General features: G+C 46.1%; 1 protein-coding gene across 1 annotated transcript in view; it reads right to left on the reverse strand.

Annotated features, from left to right (window-relative positions):
• Nucleotides 1–19,395, reverse strand: part of PAPPA (pappalysin 1) — a 263,538-nt gene that overhangs the window by 24,924 nt on the left and 219,219 nt on the right. Inside the window, exons 16-19 of the mRNA XM_004372342.3 lie at nucleotides 17,966–18,176; nucleotides 17,013–17,184; nucleotides 7,485–7,632; nucleotides 28–137 (exon numbers count right to left, since the gene is read on the reverse strand). Of these exons, the coding sequence (XP_004372399.2) occupies nucleotides 28–137; nucleotides 7,485–7,632; nucleotides 17,013–17,184; nucleotides 17,966–18,176 (641 nt within the window). The remainder of the gene's footprint in view (nucleotides 1–27; nucleotides 138–7,484; nucleotides 7,633–17,012; nucleotides 17,185–17,965; nucleotides 18,177–19,395) is intronic.

Here is a 19,395-nt window from a genome sequence, read left to right on the forward strand (position 1 = left end):
GTGGGCCAAAGCGGCCCCATCACTCACCTTCACACGTGTGGGATTCAGCCAGTAGGGGATGTCGCGCACGGTCACGTTCACTGGCAGGATGATGGACTCGCTGTTGTGGTCCAGGCATGAGGTGGCGCACTCTGACCCTGAGAGCAAGCACAGTACAAGGTGGCGGCTCAGCCCACCTATCTCCCAATGCCCATGTGCTGCCCTTCTTAGAGTGGACTCTGCCACCCCTAGTCCAGTGTACTCGGCCATTCTACCCTCAAGCAGGAAGGAATCAGCTCCCCTGGGATGGCTGCCTCTAGTCTCTCTGACTCTGTTCATTTGTCTCCAATCCAGCTGGCACCCACCGCCATGCTCTTTGGCCCTCAGCCCAGTTTGGTCATGCTCCTCCTCCACTCAAAAACCTGTCCACGGCTCTCCATATCCAGGACAAAGTCCAAATCTCTTTGCTGGGCATTCAAGGCCTCCCAGAGTCTAGCCCAATCCAATCTCCCAATAACCACCTTCACCCTTTGGTTGACCCAACCAGACTGAACTACACTTGGTTTTCCATCCATTCCCTGAACTTCCCCACCTCTAAACTTCTATTCCTATTCAGCCCTTCTCCTGAAACAGCCTCCTGATCTGACTTCCCATGGGCAAATCCTATCAGTTCTTCAAGTCCCAGTTCAAATCTTCTGAGAAGCCTGCCCTGATTTCTACAGCTGATCGCTAGATCTTCTGAATGCCTACTACATTGGATCTGTCTCTTTGGGGCACTGATGAAGTTTGTGCCAGTATTGGCATCACCCTCCTTGTGCCTCCTCTCCACAGTTAAAGTGTTGTCCCTGGAAGGGCAGAGACAGTGATTGATTCACCTGGGCATGTCTGAGTCTAATCCAGTGCCTGACACCTAGGGTGAGCTTAGTAAGTAAAAAATGAGCTTATGAATGCAACACTAGCTTGTTAGTCCCCACTCTACATCCCTGCCCTCCCTTGGACCTTGAAGACCCTTCCCACTCTTCTTCAACTAGTGCATTACTAATGATCCTTTGCACTTCAATCCAAGTATCACTTCCTCAGAGAAGACGTCAATGGGTTCCTGACAGGCCAAATCCCCTCACAGGCACCAGCCATAGCATTTGCCATATTACTATTTCCCATTTGCTTGGTGATTGCTATATTAATAGCTCTCCTCCCTGCTGGAGTATAAACTCCATGAGGACAGCACTGTCTGTGGTCCCCATTCTATGCCCAGAGTTTAGCACTGTGCCTGTCAGATGGTGGTCACTCAATAAGTATCTGTGGAATGGATGAAAGAAATAACAAGCGAGTAACTGACTAAATGAGGAGATGAATATGTGAATGAATGAATGAAGCAATGAGTGAATGCTGAGTAGGCATTTAGGAATCTTACGAATGAGGAAGGGAGTGTGTAATATGGATGAATGAGAAAGTAAACGTTGAATAAATGGATAAATAAATGAAAAATGAATAAAGTCATCGGTCAGTGAAGGCATGGATGACTAACAGGGACAGGGTTTGCACAAAGAAGCCATCAGTCGAGGGACTTCTGGGTGAAGATAGTTGACTTTCAGGCCATGAGTTGGCAAGTTGATGATAATTTGGCTCATCCATTCTCAAGCCTGACCTCACACATTCTAAGGTCTTCGAAAATCCAAGCCTATTCCATGGAGGTCTCCAGGACTCCAGGGAGGTGCTCATTCATGTAGGCAGGGACGTGACCTGTCAGAATCTGACCAGGGCCCTATAGAGTTCATGTAGTCATTCCCCTGCTTTAGTGCCAAGGACACCCTCAAATATTAAATGGCTCACTAGGTGAGAATCAAGTCTTTTCTTTAAATACCCTATTCTATTAGCCATTCTAAACGTTCCCTTCCAAAAATACTTCTATTAATACATAATGTATGTATGTGTATATATATATATATATATGTATAAAACATGTGTCTCTGTCAGTTTGTCCTACTGTGGTGGCTTGAATGTTGCTATTGATACTGGACGCTTTGCCACTGGTATTTCAAATACCACCAGGGTCACCCTTGGTGGACAGGTTTCAGCACAGCTTCCAGACTAAGATAGACTAGGAAGAAGGACCTGGCAGTCTACTTCTTAAAAAATTGGCCAGTGAACTGAAACACTCTCTATATAATTCTGGCAATTGCGTCAACTACCGTACCCTGTGACACATGGGGTTAGTTACTTTTGGTGTTCTTTAATGCATTAATTTATGAACTTTTACAATATGGGGGCATAATAATGAGAAAGGCACTTCGTGACATCAGCGTGCTTACACACTACTAAGCAGGAATTTAATGTTATTTTAATAAAAATAGTATTTCTTTAAAAAATGCACAATATGACCATAAACTTAGACAACAATTCTTCTGATCGAGGGAATTAGGAGTTGACATTTCAGCTAGACGTGTAGACAACACATTTGGGTTGGGCTGTTCAATCGATATTTCCAATTTAGATGCAGTAGGCCAGATGTTTCTGGAAATATGCAGCTGTGAAGCTTTGTTTTTTTGGTGCAGATTAGATCCAGATTAACTCTGGATCAAAATTTCCTTCCATGAACTGATAAGAGTGTAGCACAAAGAGACTACTACATAGAGTGTCCCATTTTTTATTTGGGCATCTAATAATTATAAGCTAGTCCATAGTCAAATACAAAGAAATAAGCAACTAAGAAGCCGTTATGATGGAACCAAAGCTAATAAAAACATAACTCTGAATGAGAAAAAAAAAAAAAAAAAGGCCAGTGAAAACGTTATGAATAGCAGCAGAACATTGTCTGATATAGTGCCAGAAGATGAGCCCCTCAGGTTGGAAGGCACTCAAAACAGGACTGGGGAAGAGCTGCCTCCTCAAAGTAGAGTTGATCTTAATGATGTGGATGGATTCAAGCTTTCAGGACTTTAATTTGCTGATGTGGCACATCTCAAAATGAGAGAAACAGCTGCAAACATCCATTAATAATGGGAACGTGGAATGTATGACTGGACCAACAAACTACATTATGATAAATGAAGAAAATACTAAAGTTGTCAAGGATTTCATTTTACTTGGATCCACAATCAACAACCATGGAAGCAGCAGTCAAGAAATCAAATACTGTATTGCACTGGGCAAATCTGCTGCAAAAGACCTCCTTAAAGTGTTAAAAAGCAAAGATGTCACTTTAAGGACTAAGGTGCACCTGACCCAAGCCATGGTGTTTTCAATCACCTCATATGCATGTGAAAGCTGGACAATGAATAAGGAAGACCAAAGAAGAATTGATGCCTTTGAATTATGGTGTTAGGGAAGAATACTGAATATACCATGGACTGCCAGAAGAACAAACAAATCTGTCTTGGAAGAAGTACAGCCAGAATGCTCCTTAGAAGCAAGGAAGGCGAGACTTCGTCTCACATACTTTGGACATGTTATCAGGAGGGACCAATCCCTGGAGAAGGACATCATGCTTGGTAAAGTAGAGGGTCAGCAAAAAAAGAAGAAGACCTTCAATGACATGGATTGACACAGTGGCTGCTTTGGGCATAACAATGACTGTGAGGATGGTGAAGGACCCAGCAGTGTTTCGTTCTGTTGTACATAGGGTCGCTATGAGTTGGAACTGACTTGACAGCACCTAATTAACAGAATATATATATAAAATATGTAGCCCTGATGGTGCAGTGGTTAAGGGCTTGGCTGCTAACTGAAAGGTCAGTTGTTTGAACCTACCAGCAGCTCCATGGGAGAAAAAAGTAGCATCTGCTTCCATAAAGATTACAGTCTTGGAAACCCTATCGGGCAGTTCTACTCTGTCCTATAGGGTCACTATGAGTCGGAATCAACTCAATGGTTATGAATACATATAAAATTGTGTGTGTGCGTGTGTATATATATATATATATACACATACTTATATATATGTATGAATATGTGTGTATATATATTTTAATCTAACCAGTGGCATTCCTGTTGTCATCTTGTCATTCCTTTCTGTCTAAGAGACTCATAGGTCTGAAGAGGCGGGGTGTGGTGACAGGTTTAGGGATGATGTTTAGAACCTCTTCACTTTCTCTGCTGCTGGGATACTGCTCCCAGAAGGGGGAAGATTCTTGGCCTTGCCAGGTGGTTTCATATGTCACCTCATTTCACTGCAAGTTCAGCCATGCAAAATGGTATCATCATGTCCATTTCACAGAAGAAGGACAAAACGTACAGAGCTCAGGTAGCAGAGCTGGCAGGCATGGTTCAAAACTTATGTCTCTCTGAATTCCAGGCCTTGCTATCTTTATGATGTAGCATTCAGAGAGAAGAGAAGGGAAGGTAGCATGGAAGGGAGAGAGAGGGTGAAAGGGCAGAGGTGAGAAAAAAAAAAAAAAAAGAAGAAAAGCAAAAAGACCAAAAAAAAAAAAGAGTGATGAAAATAAGGGGGAAAAAAAAATCCCCAAACAGAGAAACTTAGTGGTGCATGGTTTCTCTTGAGATTGGTTCTAAAGTAGTTTTTTAGAGAGCAGAGAGAACTCAGGAAATGAGCCCGGGCTGTGATGATAAAATTCTTTTGAAAAACAAAACAGCACAGCCTCTGAGAAATAGACAAAGGCTATCTTATCTCAAGAGGAGAGAAAAAGGAAGAAATACGGCCAAACGGGAGGCAATTGCAGTCGTGTCTTAATTTCTCTTTCTCTGAGTCTCCTCTCCCCTCCCCCACGCTAGCTCTTGGGCTTCAGGACCAGGCCACTGTGTTGTGATATATGAGCTGTAATTGGCATCATTACAGAGCAGTGATCTCACACCCCCACCCCCACCCCCCACCTCTCCTTCCCAGGAGAAGCAGGGATGGTGGCAGCAGTGGTAGCAGCAGCAGCAGCAGCAGCAACTTTCTGAGGGCTCATCATTGCCACTGAAGCCACCCCCAGGCTGCTGTGGGGGCAGGGGCAGAGAAAGCTGCTCTGGGTGACCCAAGAATGCACCCTTCAGCCCCCAAGCCCAACATGCACCTCGCCCTGCTTACAGGGCTTCAGAACAAATCCCTCCCCATTTAGTGGGCTCTGCTCAGAGAGGGGCTCAGCCTGGAAGGTAGATAGAGGGGCCATTTGGAGGGGAGGAGGGAGAGGGAGCTGGGGGGTGGGGGAGGGGAGTCTCTCTTTCCTGCTCCCTGCCTCCCTTGGTGTCTTTCTCCCATAGCCTTTTCTCTCTCTGCTCTCCCGCAATGTGCCCCCACCCACTCGCCCACCCTGAATTACTATATTCATAAAATGGGCATCTGGGCTGCAGTGGGAACATAACGTACAGAGGAGGGGACAGAGATTCAGAGTCCCTTTCTGCTCTGACCTTGAAAAAGCTCAGAAGACACAGGAATGCCACCACCACACCCTGTCCCCTACCTCTAGACAGTCCTGAGGGGGAGTGGAGAGCCAAGCATTATGGCTCATCTGTGTGTGGTTGTGGCATGTGAATAAATGCAATGTACGTACAGTGTGGCCCCATGGTGTATTTGTGTATGTGTGGGAGCTATGTTTATCTCTTGTGGATCTCTCTGTGCGTTTGATATATTTCAGGCCAGAAGATGTGTCTGTGCCCATGACCTATATGTGCACTGGTATGATGCATGGATGTGTGTGTGCTCTGTGTGGGTTTATGTGTCATCTGATAATGGATGTGTTTGTGTGGGTGATGTATTTTTGTGGTATTTGGTTGACGTGCACATGCTAGGCATCAGCTTGCTGCATGATGTATGTGTTTGGTTCTGAAATCTTGTGTTTATGATATATGTTTATTTATGCATATGTGAATATATTTGCATGTGTCACTGGATGTAAATTTGCAAGAAGTCTGTTTCTATAGGCTTTCATAAAGGTCACTTAATCAGAAATTTTCTCCCAGGACTGCTCAATGCCAGTCATGAGTATTCTAAATATTCACTTTTATATCCTGATTAAATTAAGGGTAGGGACCTCATCACAGATATGAGTGTCTGTGTCCACTCACACCCATCAGGAATGATGGTAAGGAGAAGGCCTTGGGACAGAGCAGCCAACACAGCTCACCATTGCTACACCTGTTACCCCCCAACTTTCTAGAATGCCTAGGTCAGCAGGCTCTATAAGATCCCACTTCTCACAACTCTCTTGGTCAGGGTCCTTTGGATTGGTAGCTCTGTAAGATCTTCACGTACCTTCTGAATCATCAGAGAAAGCAACCATGTGCTATTCTATTTTCTAATCCATGCAGGAGTAAGTGCCCTGGACTAAGTGCAGGAGTGCTGATTCCTGCTCGAAGTTTAGGCGAACAATCTGCTCTTCAGGCTATGTGTTCCCACCTTCAAAAGGAGGTAGTCATCCCTGATGGTAAGACCCCACACCCCTCCGCCCTCCAACCATGGCCTCACTCTGGACGTGCAGTGATAACTCTCAGTAAACCAGAAGGTTTGCTGGGTGAGGAACATGTTGGGGCTCTGTGGGGCTGGAAGTGTATGTGTACACAGATAACCTGCTGCTCCAGACATGCCTGGCAATAGTTCCATAAATCACATTGGCCGTGAGAAACGACATTCAATTCCCTGGGCTTTTCATCGTGGTCAATTAGGGAATCAGCCCAAGAGGTCAGCATCACTGCCCTTAAATGAGGTCACACTCGATGCACTCCCAGTTTCTCGGGAAGCCCTGGAGCCTATGATTAATGCACCTGTCCTGACACCTGGTTTCAACCAGGCAAATCCCTGGCATCAAACCCCAATTCTCAGCCCTCATTGTTAGCATTTTTGCAAGCTGGCCTATCACCACACAAACAGTACTATTCTGAAAATGCTCTTTATCCTCATTTTGGATGCAGCTGAGATGCCATGGAAAGAACTCGGGCTTTGGAGTAGGACAGGCATCAGGATTTGGGGCAGGTCACGTTACCTCTTCTTTTCTCCATTTTCTCATCTGTTAAAGGTTATTGAGAGGCTAAGAGATATGCCTTTAAAGTGCCTGATACAGGACCTCATAGACAGCAGGTACTCATGAATGTCTAGTGTTATGAAAATTTTAAGATTAATAATCAAAGCAGCCACACTGGACCACTATTGCTTTCCTAAATATGCTGTGGTATTTCACGTCTCCTTCCTTTTGGACACGTGGTTCCATCTGCCTGGGATGCCAATTCTTGCCCAGCAAGCTCTTTCAACTCTTTATGTAAGTGTCTCTGCTCTGGGAGCCTTCTGTGTCCCCCAAGGCAGCCGTCATCTTGTCTGTACTCCTGTGTAACTGTGCACACTCACCAACCACTGTTCTGCCCATATTTGCCCATCTCTGTGCTGCTGACTCTCTTTCCCAGTAGACTAGGAGCTCCAGGAGGACAGGGTCTGGGCTCACTCATCTTTGTTCCCCTAGTGACAGCACAGAGTCTCACAGAGTAGAGGTGTCCACTGACCACCCAGGTACTAGCCCTGAGCTCCTGGAAGGACGAGCCCCCTCCCACCAGTCACCCCCACGTGCCTATCGTACCTATGGCATAGCCGTTGGGGCACTGCAGTATGAGGTTGCTGCTGAGCTGGTTCGGGGCAGAGCACTGGCCTTGCATCTCCTTGCAGATGTAGAAGGAGCCATTCCAGGTGCCATCTTTCCGGCAGTAGATGATGTTGCTCCCCTGTTCCTGAACAGAGAAACATGGTCAGGACCAAGACAGACCTCTATTCCCCAACATGATAAGCCTCTCAGAATAAAAGAGGAAACAATTCCTCATCTCCCTAGAGATCTGAGAAGTCTTCCAAAACAATTTCTTAACGATAGTAAAATCCCAATCACCCTGGGAGGGAGAGGTATTGTTAGCATTTCCATTTTACAGATGGGGAAACCAAGGGCTCAGTGCAGGGCTCAAGGCTTCCCAAAGAGCCAGTGGGACATGGAACCAGGCTTCCTAGCTCCTAGCTTAGTGGTCTTTCAGAGATTTTGATCAGAGCATTCAGCATAAAAATTTTGCTTTGTGTTGTTTGTTGTCACTGAGAAGGTAGGGGCCCATCTGCTCCCCGGCTCTCCTGCAGCAAGAGCACTAGTCCTGGAGCTGTTCATGAGGGGGGTAGGTGTAACCAAAGCCTGTTTCCCCTCAGCCGAGGACAGCATCCTGTGTCAGGGATCTACCATATGCTAACTAGGTAAACTTGGCCCCCCTGAGAACCTTCCCTCCCCTCACTTTCTTTCCCTCTTCTTCCCTTCCAGTCCATTTCATTCAAGCAATAATGGCACCAAGAGGGTCATGTGGGGATACGTCTATCTGTGCTCCCTTATTTCCTTAAAATAAGCAATAATATAGAGTTTCTCAAACTCTTGCCAAAAAAAAAAAAAAAAAAATTGCTATCGAGTCGATTTCAACTCATAGCAACCCTATAGGACAGAATAGAATTGCTCCATAGGGTTTCCAAGGAGCAGCTGGTGGATTTGAACTGCTGACCTTTTGGTTATAAGCCAAGTTCGTAACCATGCACCACCAGGGCTCCAAAGTGTTAGGCAACTGCAGATTGAAGAGGTGCTCCCTTCTCCCAGCCCTCCCTTCCAACCTCCAAAGTGCTCCTCTGCACACATTTCATAACTGTCACTACATTCAAGGAACATTTATTACTGCCCACTCTGTGCCCAGCTATGTGGGGTCCAAAAGTAACAAGAGAGTCACGTGAGCAGCCAGCCATAACATAAGTGTGACTGTGCTTAGTGATGCCGGGCAAGTATTGCCCCAGTGCTGTGAGTACATGGGGGCTGGGGGTAGTAAGGTGATAACCGAGGAGGCTCCTCAAAGTAGGCAATAAGCTGGAAAAGAGTTTTCAAGGGTGAGTAGAATAAGAGGTAGCAAAGGTATGGAAAGGCATTCCTGGAAGAAGGAATGGCATGTGCAAATGCAAGAAAGCTCAGTGAGCATCGGAGAGCCTAGTGTGGTTCTGATTCTGTGACTCAAGGGAGGGAGTGGAGGGAGATTAGCTGGCACAGCAGACATGTTACAGAACCTTAAAGGCTAGCTTAAGGAGTGTGGGGTCTACCCCGTAGGAGACGGTTCTAAGTAGGGGGCCCATCTTTTGAAAGAGAGAACAACTGAATATTCTCTCCTTTTTAGGCTTATAACAGAAGAGAAACTGTAAGTGAGGCCAAAGAAGTTAACCTTGCTCCATCAGAGTAAAAATCTATTCAGTGGCTCCCCATGACATTCAGCTTCCCTTCCAAACTCCTGTGCCTGCCTCCAGAGCCCTCACAGCCTTAACTCTGCTTAATTCTCCAGTTCATTGCTCCCCACAGCACCACCACCAACCTTGAACTTCGGTTTGCATTACCTGCATTCTCAAATGTACCATGTGCTGTTTCACACCGCCATGCTTTTGCACTTGCTGCTCCTTCTGTCTGCTAAGATCCCCTCCCCACTGGTCCACCTGGCAAACATGTTTTTATTGGGCAGGAATCATCCTGTCTTAATGCCACTCCAATTCCAACGGCGTGGCACCTTAATGTCTGGCACACAGGTCATTGCCTCTTTATTTACCATCTGTTCCCCAACTATATGATGAGCTCTCCAAGGTCTAGGACTATGCCTTAGTCATCCCTGTGTTCTGAGAGCCTTCACAGCACCTAACAGGTCCTGGCTACTCACATACATTCACTCACTCACTCATATATATATATATATATATATATAGTACTTTAGATGAAGGTTTACAGAATAGTTTCTCATTAAACGGTTAGTACACATATTATTTTATGACAATGGTTAACAACCCTACAACATCTCAACACTGTCCCTTCTGAACTGTGGGTTCCCTATTACCAGCTTTTCTGTCCCCTCCTGCCTGCCAGTCCTTGTCCCTGGACTGTTGTGCCTCATTAGTTTTGTTTTGTTTTACTCATAGATATTTTTGCTCACTCACGAAATGTTTAAGAATAGATGGGTTGAATAAATGGAGAGTGATTGAATTTTTTTTTTTAATAAACAAGAAAACAAATGCATGATCAGGAATAAATGAGTCAATGAAGAAATGAATGAGTGAGGGAATAAATGAATGCACATCTGAGGGAATGAATATACTTGTTAAAAAGGCTGATACAGGCTGAAGCTCCCTTGTCTGAGAAAACAGCTGCAAGTAAACAGGATTCAAAAGAGAAAGGAAGCCCTTCTCTGGGCCTGTCCCGGACCAGCAGGAGGAGGGTCCGATTGTAGTGGATATGTCCCTGGCCATGGGAGAAGAGTGGCCCATCCTGAGCACGCAGCTGCAGGGCCACTTGCAGAGTCCATTCCCAGAGGCTCAGTGTGAGCTCAGGGCAAGTTTATGCAGCCTCATGTGGCTTCAGAGAACCCCGACTCTCCCTCCCTGGAGTCCCAGGCTCCAGGCACCATGATTCTGTTGGGCCCTCAGGGGATTAGGAAATTGACCCCAATTTCCTGGAGCCTTGGTCTGGGCCTATGATGCATTTGGCCCCCAGCCCCTGAAGGGCTGCAGACCTCAGCACTATGTAGGCCAGGACTAGCTGGAGAGCTTTGTTTGTAGCAGAGAATGTATCAGAACTAGCTGGAATCTGCGTAGGGAATTTCACACTGGGAAGGTCCCACCACAGAAGGTGAACGCATAAAGGACCGGTCTTGCTGTCTCTAATCACTCTCCCTATTGCCCAGTTCGTCTGGCAATTTCTGCTGCTGACTAAATGTGCCTTAAAAATACGGCACCTTAGCCTTCACCTTAGCCTTCAGAGCAAGGCAAATTCAGGTATTGGCACTCCTGGGCTTCTACAGTCTAAACCAGACCAAATTTCTAGCCCCTTCCATTGTTATGTTGAGTCTCTCGGTGGTACAGTTACTAACTGAAAGGTCGGAGGTTCCAGTCGATCCAGAGGCACCTTGAAGGAGTCCTGTCAATCTATTTCTGAAAAATCAGCCATTGAAAACCTTATGGAACATAGCTCTACTCTGACACGTGGGATCTCTATGAGTCAAACAGACTGCAGAGTAACTTGTCTATTGCTATGCACATATCCTTCATTCTAGTGAATCAATCACCTTGTTCCCTCCCCCTCCTCTTCTCTTGCTTGCCCACCTCCACACCTTTGCCCTTCTGTGCCCTCTGAACAGGCAGACTTTCTGGAGCCACTCTGCATTTTCAAATCCTCTTTTAGGATTGGATCTTAGTGCACTTGGCACTTGCCTATCGCCTGGTGCAAACGTTCTGTGTACTTCCTTGCTGACTGAGTCTAGGCTGACCATAGGCCTGGTTTTGTTGAGCCTCCAGTCTTTGAAGACCAGAGAACACTTTTTCCAGCCACTGGCAGGAAACCTACTGGGTATATTTGGCTCTGAATGCACAATTCTGCATGCTAAGATGAAATCTCTTACAAGAAGACCGAGCATCCCTCAGGACAACATTCTGTATCTTTGTGCCTATGCATCCATCTGTAAGAACTGAGCATGTTGTACTCTCTCTAACTTTCCTACCTCTGTAGCTACAAAGAGCCACAAAGAGCTGGTAGGAATATAATTATTATATTATTGAACACCTATTGTGTGTCATGTGTTTAACATACATTTAAAACACCCTTTTAACAACATGGTAGAGTAGCAATTACGTTCCTTTTATAAATTAGTAAACCGAGGCTCAATTAGGAATTGAAAAAGTGAGTTTTTAAATGATGCTAGTATAATGGTCAAGAGCATGGACTTGAGACAAATTGTCTTGGTTCAAATCCCAGATCTGCAACTTCCTAGCTGTCTAGACTTGGGGAAGTTACTTAACGTCTCTAGGCCTCAATTTTCTCAACTGTTAAATGGGCATAGGTATCCACTGCCTGGTAGAGTCCTCATGAGAATGGAGTGAGCTAGTTTATGTGAAGCATTTTGAGCCTGGTATACGGGGCTCTCTAAGACTCTTAATTCCTCTACTGTACTGTCTCTAAGGAAACTTCCGACATCAACCCAACCAGAAAGGGGAGGCATTGTGGCCAAGCCATAGAGGGGTCTTGTGCCAGAGTGAGGTCACATGACTAGTAAGAACTTATGTACTTTTACCACAATGGAAGAGAGGGAGAGAGAATGAACTAGACTTATTCTCTTTAGTAGAAATTAAAATAAATAAAATAATGGTGGGGAGAAATTATGGCAGCGTCAGGGCAAGACAGAACCAGGCAGTGCAGTGTGGGAAAGAATTACGCTTTGGAGGCAGCCTGACCTGTGCAGGAATCTCAGTTCTACCACCTCCTAGTTGTAAAACATGGGGCAAGCCACTTTACCTCTTGAACCTCAGTTTTATCGTCTGTAAAATGGGAACAGTAGCGCCAGGTGCTGTGGGGCTTAAATGAAGAGATCAGTGGCAGCACTGAGTCCAGCGACTGGCATGTAGTAAGTGCTTGATAAGTTGAAGCTGTTGTTAATATTTAACTCTACTCCCAGCCAATACTTTCACACTCATTTTGCTTCCTCCAAGTAAATTACAGTGGTGCTGTGCAGCCCCAGAGGTGAGGATGGACAGAAAGAGAGGCTTGCACAGTAATGTGGTTAGGAAATCTAAGACTTGGTTTAAGAACTAGCTCTGCCAGTAACTTGCTGTCACTTGAGGTAAGCCTCTTCCTCTCTCTGGGCTTCAGTGGTTCCATCTGCAATATAAGTGGGTTGCAGTGGGGGGTCCCTGCCCAGCTCTAAGGTCACATAGGTCTGTGACGTTTCTTCTAGCGGTTCTTCTAGGAGGCCCTGTGATGTCTGGGCAAGCATTTGGCAACCCTGAAACAAGATGCTGCCCCTGCCTGCTGAGACATTGTCCATATGAGAGTTGTATTGTGTCCACAGCAGAACTCATAAAGGCAGGGGCCAATCCACGCCACTTGTGGCAAAAAGGCTCTTACAGCCAACTTCTGTGATTCATGCAGTGAACTGGATGTGTTATTGATTCCACTCCCACCCATCCGCTCTTGCTCCTGCTCAGTTGCTGAAATCCATCATTAAGGGCATTACTTTGTCCTTTAGCCTTTGTCCTTTCCCACAGCAGCCCCTGTGCATGCTCCTCCTGTAGACCCCGTCCCCATCCCATGCCCGCCTCACTCCCCTAATCACCTACAAATCCCCCACAGTGCTTTTCACGTGGAACTGGGTTTGAGTTATCACCTCAGACAGCCCAGGAGCATCTGAGCTGGATTAAGTCCTGAGACAATTAACACTTCCCTCTGGTTCCCTGGGGGTTGGATCCCTAGCCTGCCCTGGAAATCCTTGCTCTCTCTGTTGGGGGCAGTGGAAAGAGCAGGGCTGTGAAGTCAGAGTACCACTTACTAACTCATAACCCTAACCATGGGTAAGAACTTACTAGCCCACAGCCTTCTTTCCTCATCTGTAAAATGGGGATATTGTTTCTTTTGCAAGTGTTTATGGCAAGTTGTCAAAACAAGAGAAAGTCTGCACCACCAGCCTGGCACCCAGCAAACATTCAAAAATTTAGAGCTGTTACTATTAAGGCTCCCTGCCTTGGTTTAGAGGGGCAAGAACACTATCATCCTACAGCTGAACTGTCCAGTATGGAAGCCACTGCCACATGTGGCTATTTATATTTAAATCTGAATTAATTAAAATTAAATACAATTTAATATTTAGTTCTTCAGTCACCGTAGCCACGCTTCAAGTGCTCCATAGTCACATGTGGCTAGTGGTCACCATATCGGACGGCACAGATATGGAACATTTTCATCATCACAGAAAGTTCCATTGGGCAGTGCTGGTCTAGAGGGACTAGAAGACTGTGTATTCTACAAGTTTACTTGTGCAAGAGGCTAGGTTTCTCTTTGGCTCATACTGGCCTCCCCATTCCACACATTGGCCTTATGAAGGATAGATGCCTCCTTCTCTGACTTTCCAGAGCTGGCACCGGGCTGCCAGTCAGAGGACTAGGTTTCAAGTCATTGCCTTTGGTTCTACAACCTCTAGGAGGCCAGATGGAGCATTAGGGATTTTCACCACTGGAAGTGACCTTAACATCAAGCTAGTTCATTTGAATCTTTCCCAGAGCTCTCATGTATGGCTGCATAGGTTGTGCACTGCATGACTACAGGGAGTGCTCATAGACATACTCTACTTTCATTACTTCATTTAATCCTCACACATAAGCTACGAGGTGAGTACAAGTATATCCTTCCACTTTATAATGAGGAAACTGAGGTTTAGAGAGTTAAGTAGCTTGCCCAAGGTTCTCCAGCTTGTAGGTGGTAGAGCTGGGATTCGAACTCAGAGTTCAGGTCCTGCATCATGCTGGCTTCCAAGGAATGAATGAAGTAGGAGGAGGGCTTATTTTTAAATTTGCTTTTAGTGGCAGTGGAAGGGAGTGTGTGACTCCCCCTACAATGTCACCACCCCCCCATCCTTTCCTGCTGGGATCTGGAACTTGTTTGAGACACAAAAAATTCTTCTTCCGTACAAGCTGTTAGATTCAAGATGCTCTGGGCCGTACGTTTCTGCTGTGTTTACAGGCAGTGAGAGGGGATCTGAGGTGAATACTAGATTTGGCTCACAGGTCTCCGGTCTGAGGGTAGAGGAAATGCACTTTCAGTACAAACTAGAAGCGTCAATTGTATTAGGAGCCCATTTGGCACGCACTCCCTCATTCTTTGAGCCGACAAGCAATACCCTGCTCCTTTGAGTATAGCCTCTCCGCTAGTTGCCAAACAGAGCTGCTTGAGTCGTCTGATAAATTTACATTTTCCTCTCCTTTAAATACAAACTGGCCATGAAAGTTACTTGGCAGGCCCCAGGCAGACTGGGTTTCAGTTTGATAACATGACCACCGCCAGAATATTATTTGGCTCAGCAGTTTGGGTAACTGTTAGCAACAGTTTTATGTAAGGGAGTGAGAAGCAAGTTGATCAGCCTGCGTGAGGCCATGGTAATCTCTGGCTTTTGCTTGTTCTGGCACTGGCTTCTGCTTCCATGACAGTCAAGGATGGGAATGATTTGGGGCACAGATGCCTGTGAGTTTGCAAGCAAGGATTTTCAGGACTGTCTATTTGAGTCAGTCTGTCCACAGCTGGGGAGACCTTGATTCTAGCTGTGGCACAGCCAGCACCAGCAGTGTCACTTTGGGTGGTTAAGTAACCTCTCTAAGTTTGTTTTTTCATCTGGAAAATGAGAAATTGGCCTAGATGTTCATTGTGGTTCTTTAAAGCCCTTAGTTCAATGTCATTTCCTGAGCACCTACTAGGCACCTGGCACTGTCCTAAGTGCTGAAGGCACAGGGAAGATTAAAGACAAGGTCAAGGACTTTACAGCCAAGGGGAGGAAAGTGAAATGAAAGTGGACAGTTACAGTGCGTTGTGGCCAATGCTGTGAAGTGGGAACCCAGGCGAGGAACACTCAACTCATCAGAAGGAAGGGGCATCAGAAAGGGTTCCTGGAGGAAGGGGTGCCCAAGCTGAATCTTGAAGGATGATGAGAAGCCAGGCAGGTAGAGAGGTGAGAGGAGAACTCTTTAAGGTAGAGAATGCAGAGATGAGATGGGAGATCATGCTACTGGTCAAGAGGTAGGGGTCTTGAATGCCACCCTAAGGAGTTGAAATTTTGTCCTTAGGGAAATGGGAATCACTGGTTCTTAAAGGGCTTTAAGCAGGGGAGTTGTCATAATCAGATTTATGCTCCAAACCAGTCACTCTAGCTGAAATGTAGAGAATATACTGGAGAGAGGCAAGGGAGGAAGAGCAGGTAGCTGAGCAAGAAGCAGCTGAGTGGTGGCCTGGGAGCCTGGGAAAGAGATGACGGCGTCGTGAGTTAGGGTGGTAGCACTGGGGGCAGGGAGAAGAGAAGAGCTTCAGGAGATGTTTTGGACAGAGAATGGACAAGACATGGTAATTGTCTGGATGCGGAAGGAGGGAATAGAGTTGAAGATGGTGGTTTGGGAAACTGAGGAAAGGATGTGTATTTAATTCACCCTTGACCATTTTGACCATGGTGCCCAGGGCAGTGCCTGGTATTTGGTAGGCTCTAATTTGGAGCCCTGGTTGTTCAGTGGTTAAGCACTTGATTGCTAACCAAAATGTCAGCAGTTCGAACCCACCAGCTGTTCCACGGGAGAAAGATAGGGCAGTCTGCTTCTGTAAAGATGACAGCCTTGGAAACCCTATGGGGCAGTTATACTCTGTCCTCTAGGGTTGCTATGAGTTGGCATCAACTCCACGGCAATGGGTAATAAAAAATGAGTGAAGACAGTACCACCTGCACTGGGGCCCAGCTGAATGAGCTCTGACCTCATCTGGCTGATGATCCTTGAACACCTGTGAAACATGTGCCTTGGAGTATCAACCTTAATTGGTTAGGGTTATCAAGGTAGAGTTCATTGTAGACTTATGTTTTCTTTGGAGTCAGTTGGCTTCTCATTTCCCTTTCCCATTCATGACTCCCTACCCATTCTATGTGGTGGAGAGGGGCATGTTTAGGGATTAAAGAAAACTCATTCATAGAACTCCTTCAACAGGCAGAGTGTCAGACTTTCAGTTACACATGGGTTGAGATAAATTTCAAGCCTTGCCATACCCTTCTCCTCACTCTTTCTTCCACTCTTTCTCAAAACTCTACTTCTAGGCTAAATATGGTTCTTTCTCACTTTATGCTTGAGGAGCCAATTGATGTCTCAAGATAGAGGTGGTCCCGTGATTTTAAATACTTCAGCAACTACCATGGGTGGTGAAGGTGGTAGCAAATTGGCAAAATAGCCCTGGCTGCTCCAGTCAGAGTAATTCACCTCTGATATACTTCATAAATTTTAATTCCTCACATGATTTCCTTTGTAAGGGTTCCAATGTTAAAAAAAAAAAAAATTCAAAGCTAGAAATCTCTCAACAAATACAGTATGGTATTATGGGGAGAAAAACGAGGCTCAGCGAGATTGCAATAGAATATAATTAGAATTTCTGTATTGGTGATATTGCCATTATACAACGCTGGCATACATAGACGGTCTCCTGGAGAAAGTGGTTCTTAAAGTCTAGTCTTGTCTGACTGTAGAGAGGGACCAGAGTATTGATCTCAAGTTCAAGGAGGCTTACCTGGGAGGCATCACTGTCTTCACACTTGATCCTACACTCGCTGTTGAACTGGAAGCCATTGGTACACTGGTAGAGCCCATGGAACTTGGGTGGAGGTGGGTCACAAGTCACAGGAACACATGCTCCCTCCTGCCAGCTGCCATCTTGGGTACACTGTATCTTGAAGGCCCGTCTTCAGGAAGTGATGAAAGAAGAGACATCTCACTGACCAGATAGACAGACCCACGCCCTACCAAAACACTCAAGTTTTTCTGGAGCCAGCTGCCTTCTCATTTCCTTTTCCCATTCATGACTCCCTACCTGTTCTTTTGGGTGGTGAGGGACATGTGTAGGGATTAAGGAAAATTCATTCACAGAATTTTTTTAGCAGGGGCAGGCAGGAGTGTCAGACCTCTTTCTAGTTACATGCGGGTTGAGATACAATTCAAGCGCTGTCAGCCCTCTGTCCTCTCACTTTCTTCCACAGGTTCTAAGGGATGTTGGTACAATGATGATATTAATATCCACCAGTCAATGAACAACTACAATGTGCCAGGCACTTTGTAATCATTTTACATACACATCTCCATTTAATCTTCACAAGAGACCTAGGTGGCAACTGTTATTATCATCCCCATCTTGAAACTCAACCAAACCAAACCTGTTGCTGTCAAGTCGATTCTGACTCACTGCGACCCTATAGGACAGGGTAGAACTGAAAGGCCCAGAGAAGTAAAGTCACTTGCCTGAGGTCACACAGGCCGTAGGCAGCCAAGCTGGAACTTAAAGTTACTTCTGTTTGACCCAAACATAATAGTATCAGTAATGTACTTCTAACCTCCCAGAGAACAGAATAGGATGAAGGGTGCGTACTGCCTCCAGCAAAGAAATGAACACTTCCTTCCAGTCAGGCAGCCAGCCCTGGCTCTCCTCCTCCCCAGAATTCAGGAGTCTGCATTTCCAGCCCCACTTACTTTTTTGACTTCTGAGAGGAGTTGGGCACGTGGTATCCAGGCTTGCACTTGTACTTGCAGAAGGAGCCCACCTTGTGCTTATTCTCCAGGCACCGGCTGGTCTGGAGGTCTGCGTTGGGCACTGGGGGCGGAGCCAGGCACAGGAGCTCACACAGGGCCTCTGGAAAGGACCACAGCCCATCCTCCATGCAGGTCAAGAGGGTGTTGTTGCCTGGAGGACACAGGCAGGCAGGGTTAGCAGAGGGAGAGGTCTCTGATAGCCAGGTTAACTCATGGGCTGCCTGGGCTTAAGGAGGTCTGAAGAACTAGAGGAAACTCCAGGTGAAATTCCAAACCTTTCCACTTACAGTTGAGGAGGCTGGGGAAATCAAGAGAGCTGCCACAAAGAAGAGGCCCACACTGGGGGAGTGGCTTGCTTTCTATCTACTGTGAATTCAAATTCAAGCCTCCTGGCTCCTGATCCTGAACCTCCTGTGCAGCAATAGAAACAGTCCTCCACAATATAATCTATCCTCCTTGCTTTCGCGGTGGAGCATACAAGCCCAGCGAGGAAGGTACTTGCTGTCTAATAATTGGCATTGTAAGCGCCTATCAGAATCTATTCAGAGCTTCAGTATCAGTGTGCCATGTGACCTCAAGGAGCCGCTCCCACTTGGGCCCCTGTGCCCCTGTAACTACCCCAGCCCCCCTGATGCCTGCAAGTGACAGCATCGTGTCGCCTGGAGGTTTGATTTTCTTTGCAGGCCCCAGTGCTCAGTGAAGCTTTGCCAAAGCAGCTGAACGAGCAGCACTTCCCCTGCAGCCTGTGCCAGCTCTGACAGACGTGCTGATTACCATTGGGAAGCTGGCCTGATGGGGAAACTTAAGACTAAAAGTAAAACATGGGGAGTTAGGCTTTTCACTGCCAGATCGTATATTACCGAGGTCCATACTGCCCCAAACTCCCCGAAGACATTTAGAGGAGGAGCTGAAACTTGCGTTTCTCAGTCAAATTCTCCTCTTCCCACTTATTACTGAATGGTGTTGACAGCTAGGGCTGGAAGCATGTTGGAGGCTCCAGGATTTGAAGGTTGGAAGTTCTGAGGGGTAGAGTGATAGGGAGGAAGGTGACATTTATTGAGCATTTACTATGCACTGAGTGCCTTTGAAATGTCATCTCATTTCTTCTGACAACTAATAGTGAGATAAGTGTGACAATTTCTACTTGGAAACGGAGGCTCACAGAAATAAAGTGACTTGCCCAAGTTCTCACAGTTAGTAACAGACAATACTGGGATTCGAAAATAAACCAAAACCTGTTGCCTGTCAAGTTCATTCCGGCTCATAGCGACCCTATAAGACAGAGTAGAACTGCCCCATAGGGTTTCCAAGAAGTGGCTGGTGAACTTGAACTGCTGATCTTTTGATTAGCAGGCGAGCTCTTAACCACT

This window comes from Trichechus manatus, unplaced genomic scaffold (genome assembly GCF_000243295.1).
Source record: "Trichechus manatus latirostris isolate Lorelei unplaced genomic scaffold, TriManLat1.0 scaffold00016, whole genome shotgun sequence".
Taxonomy (NCBI): Eukaryota; Metazoa; Chordata; class Mammalia; order Sirenia; family Trichechidae; genus Trichechus; species Trichechus manatus.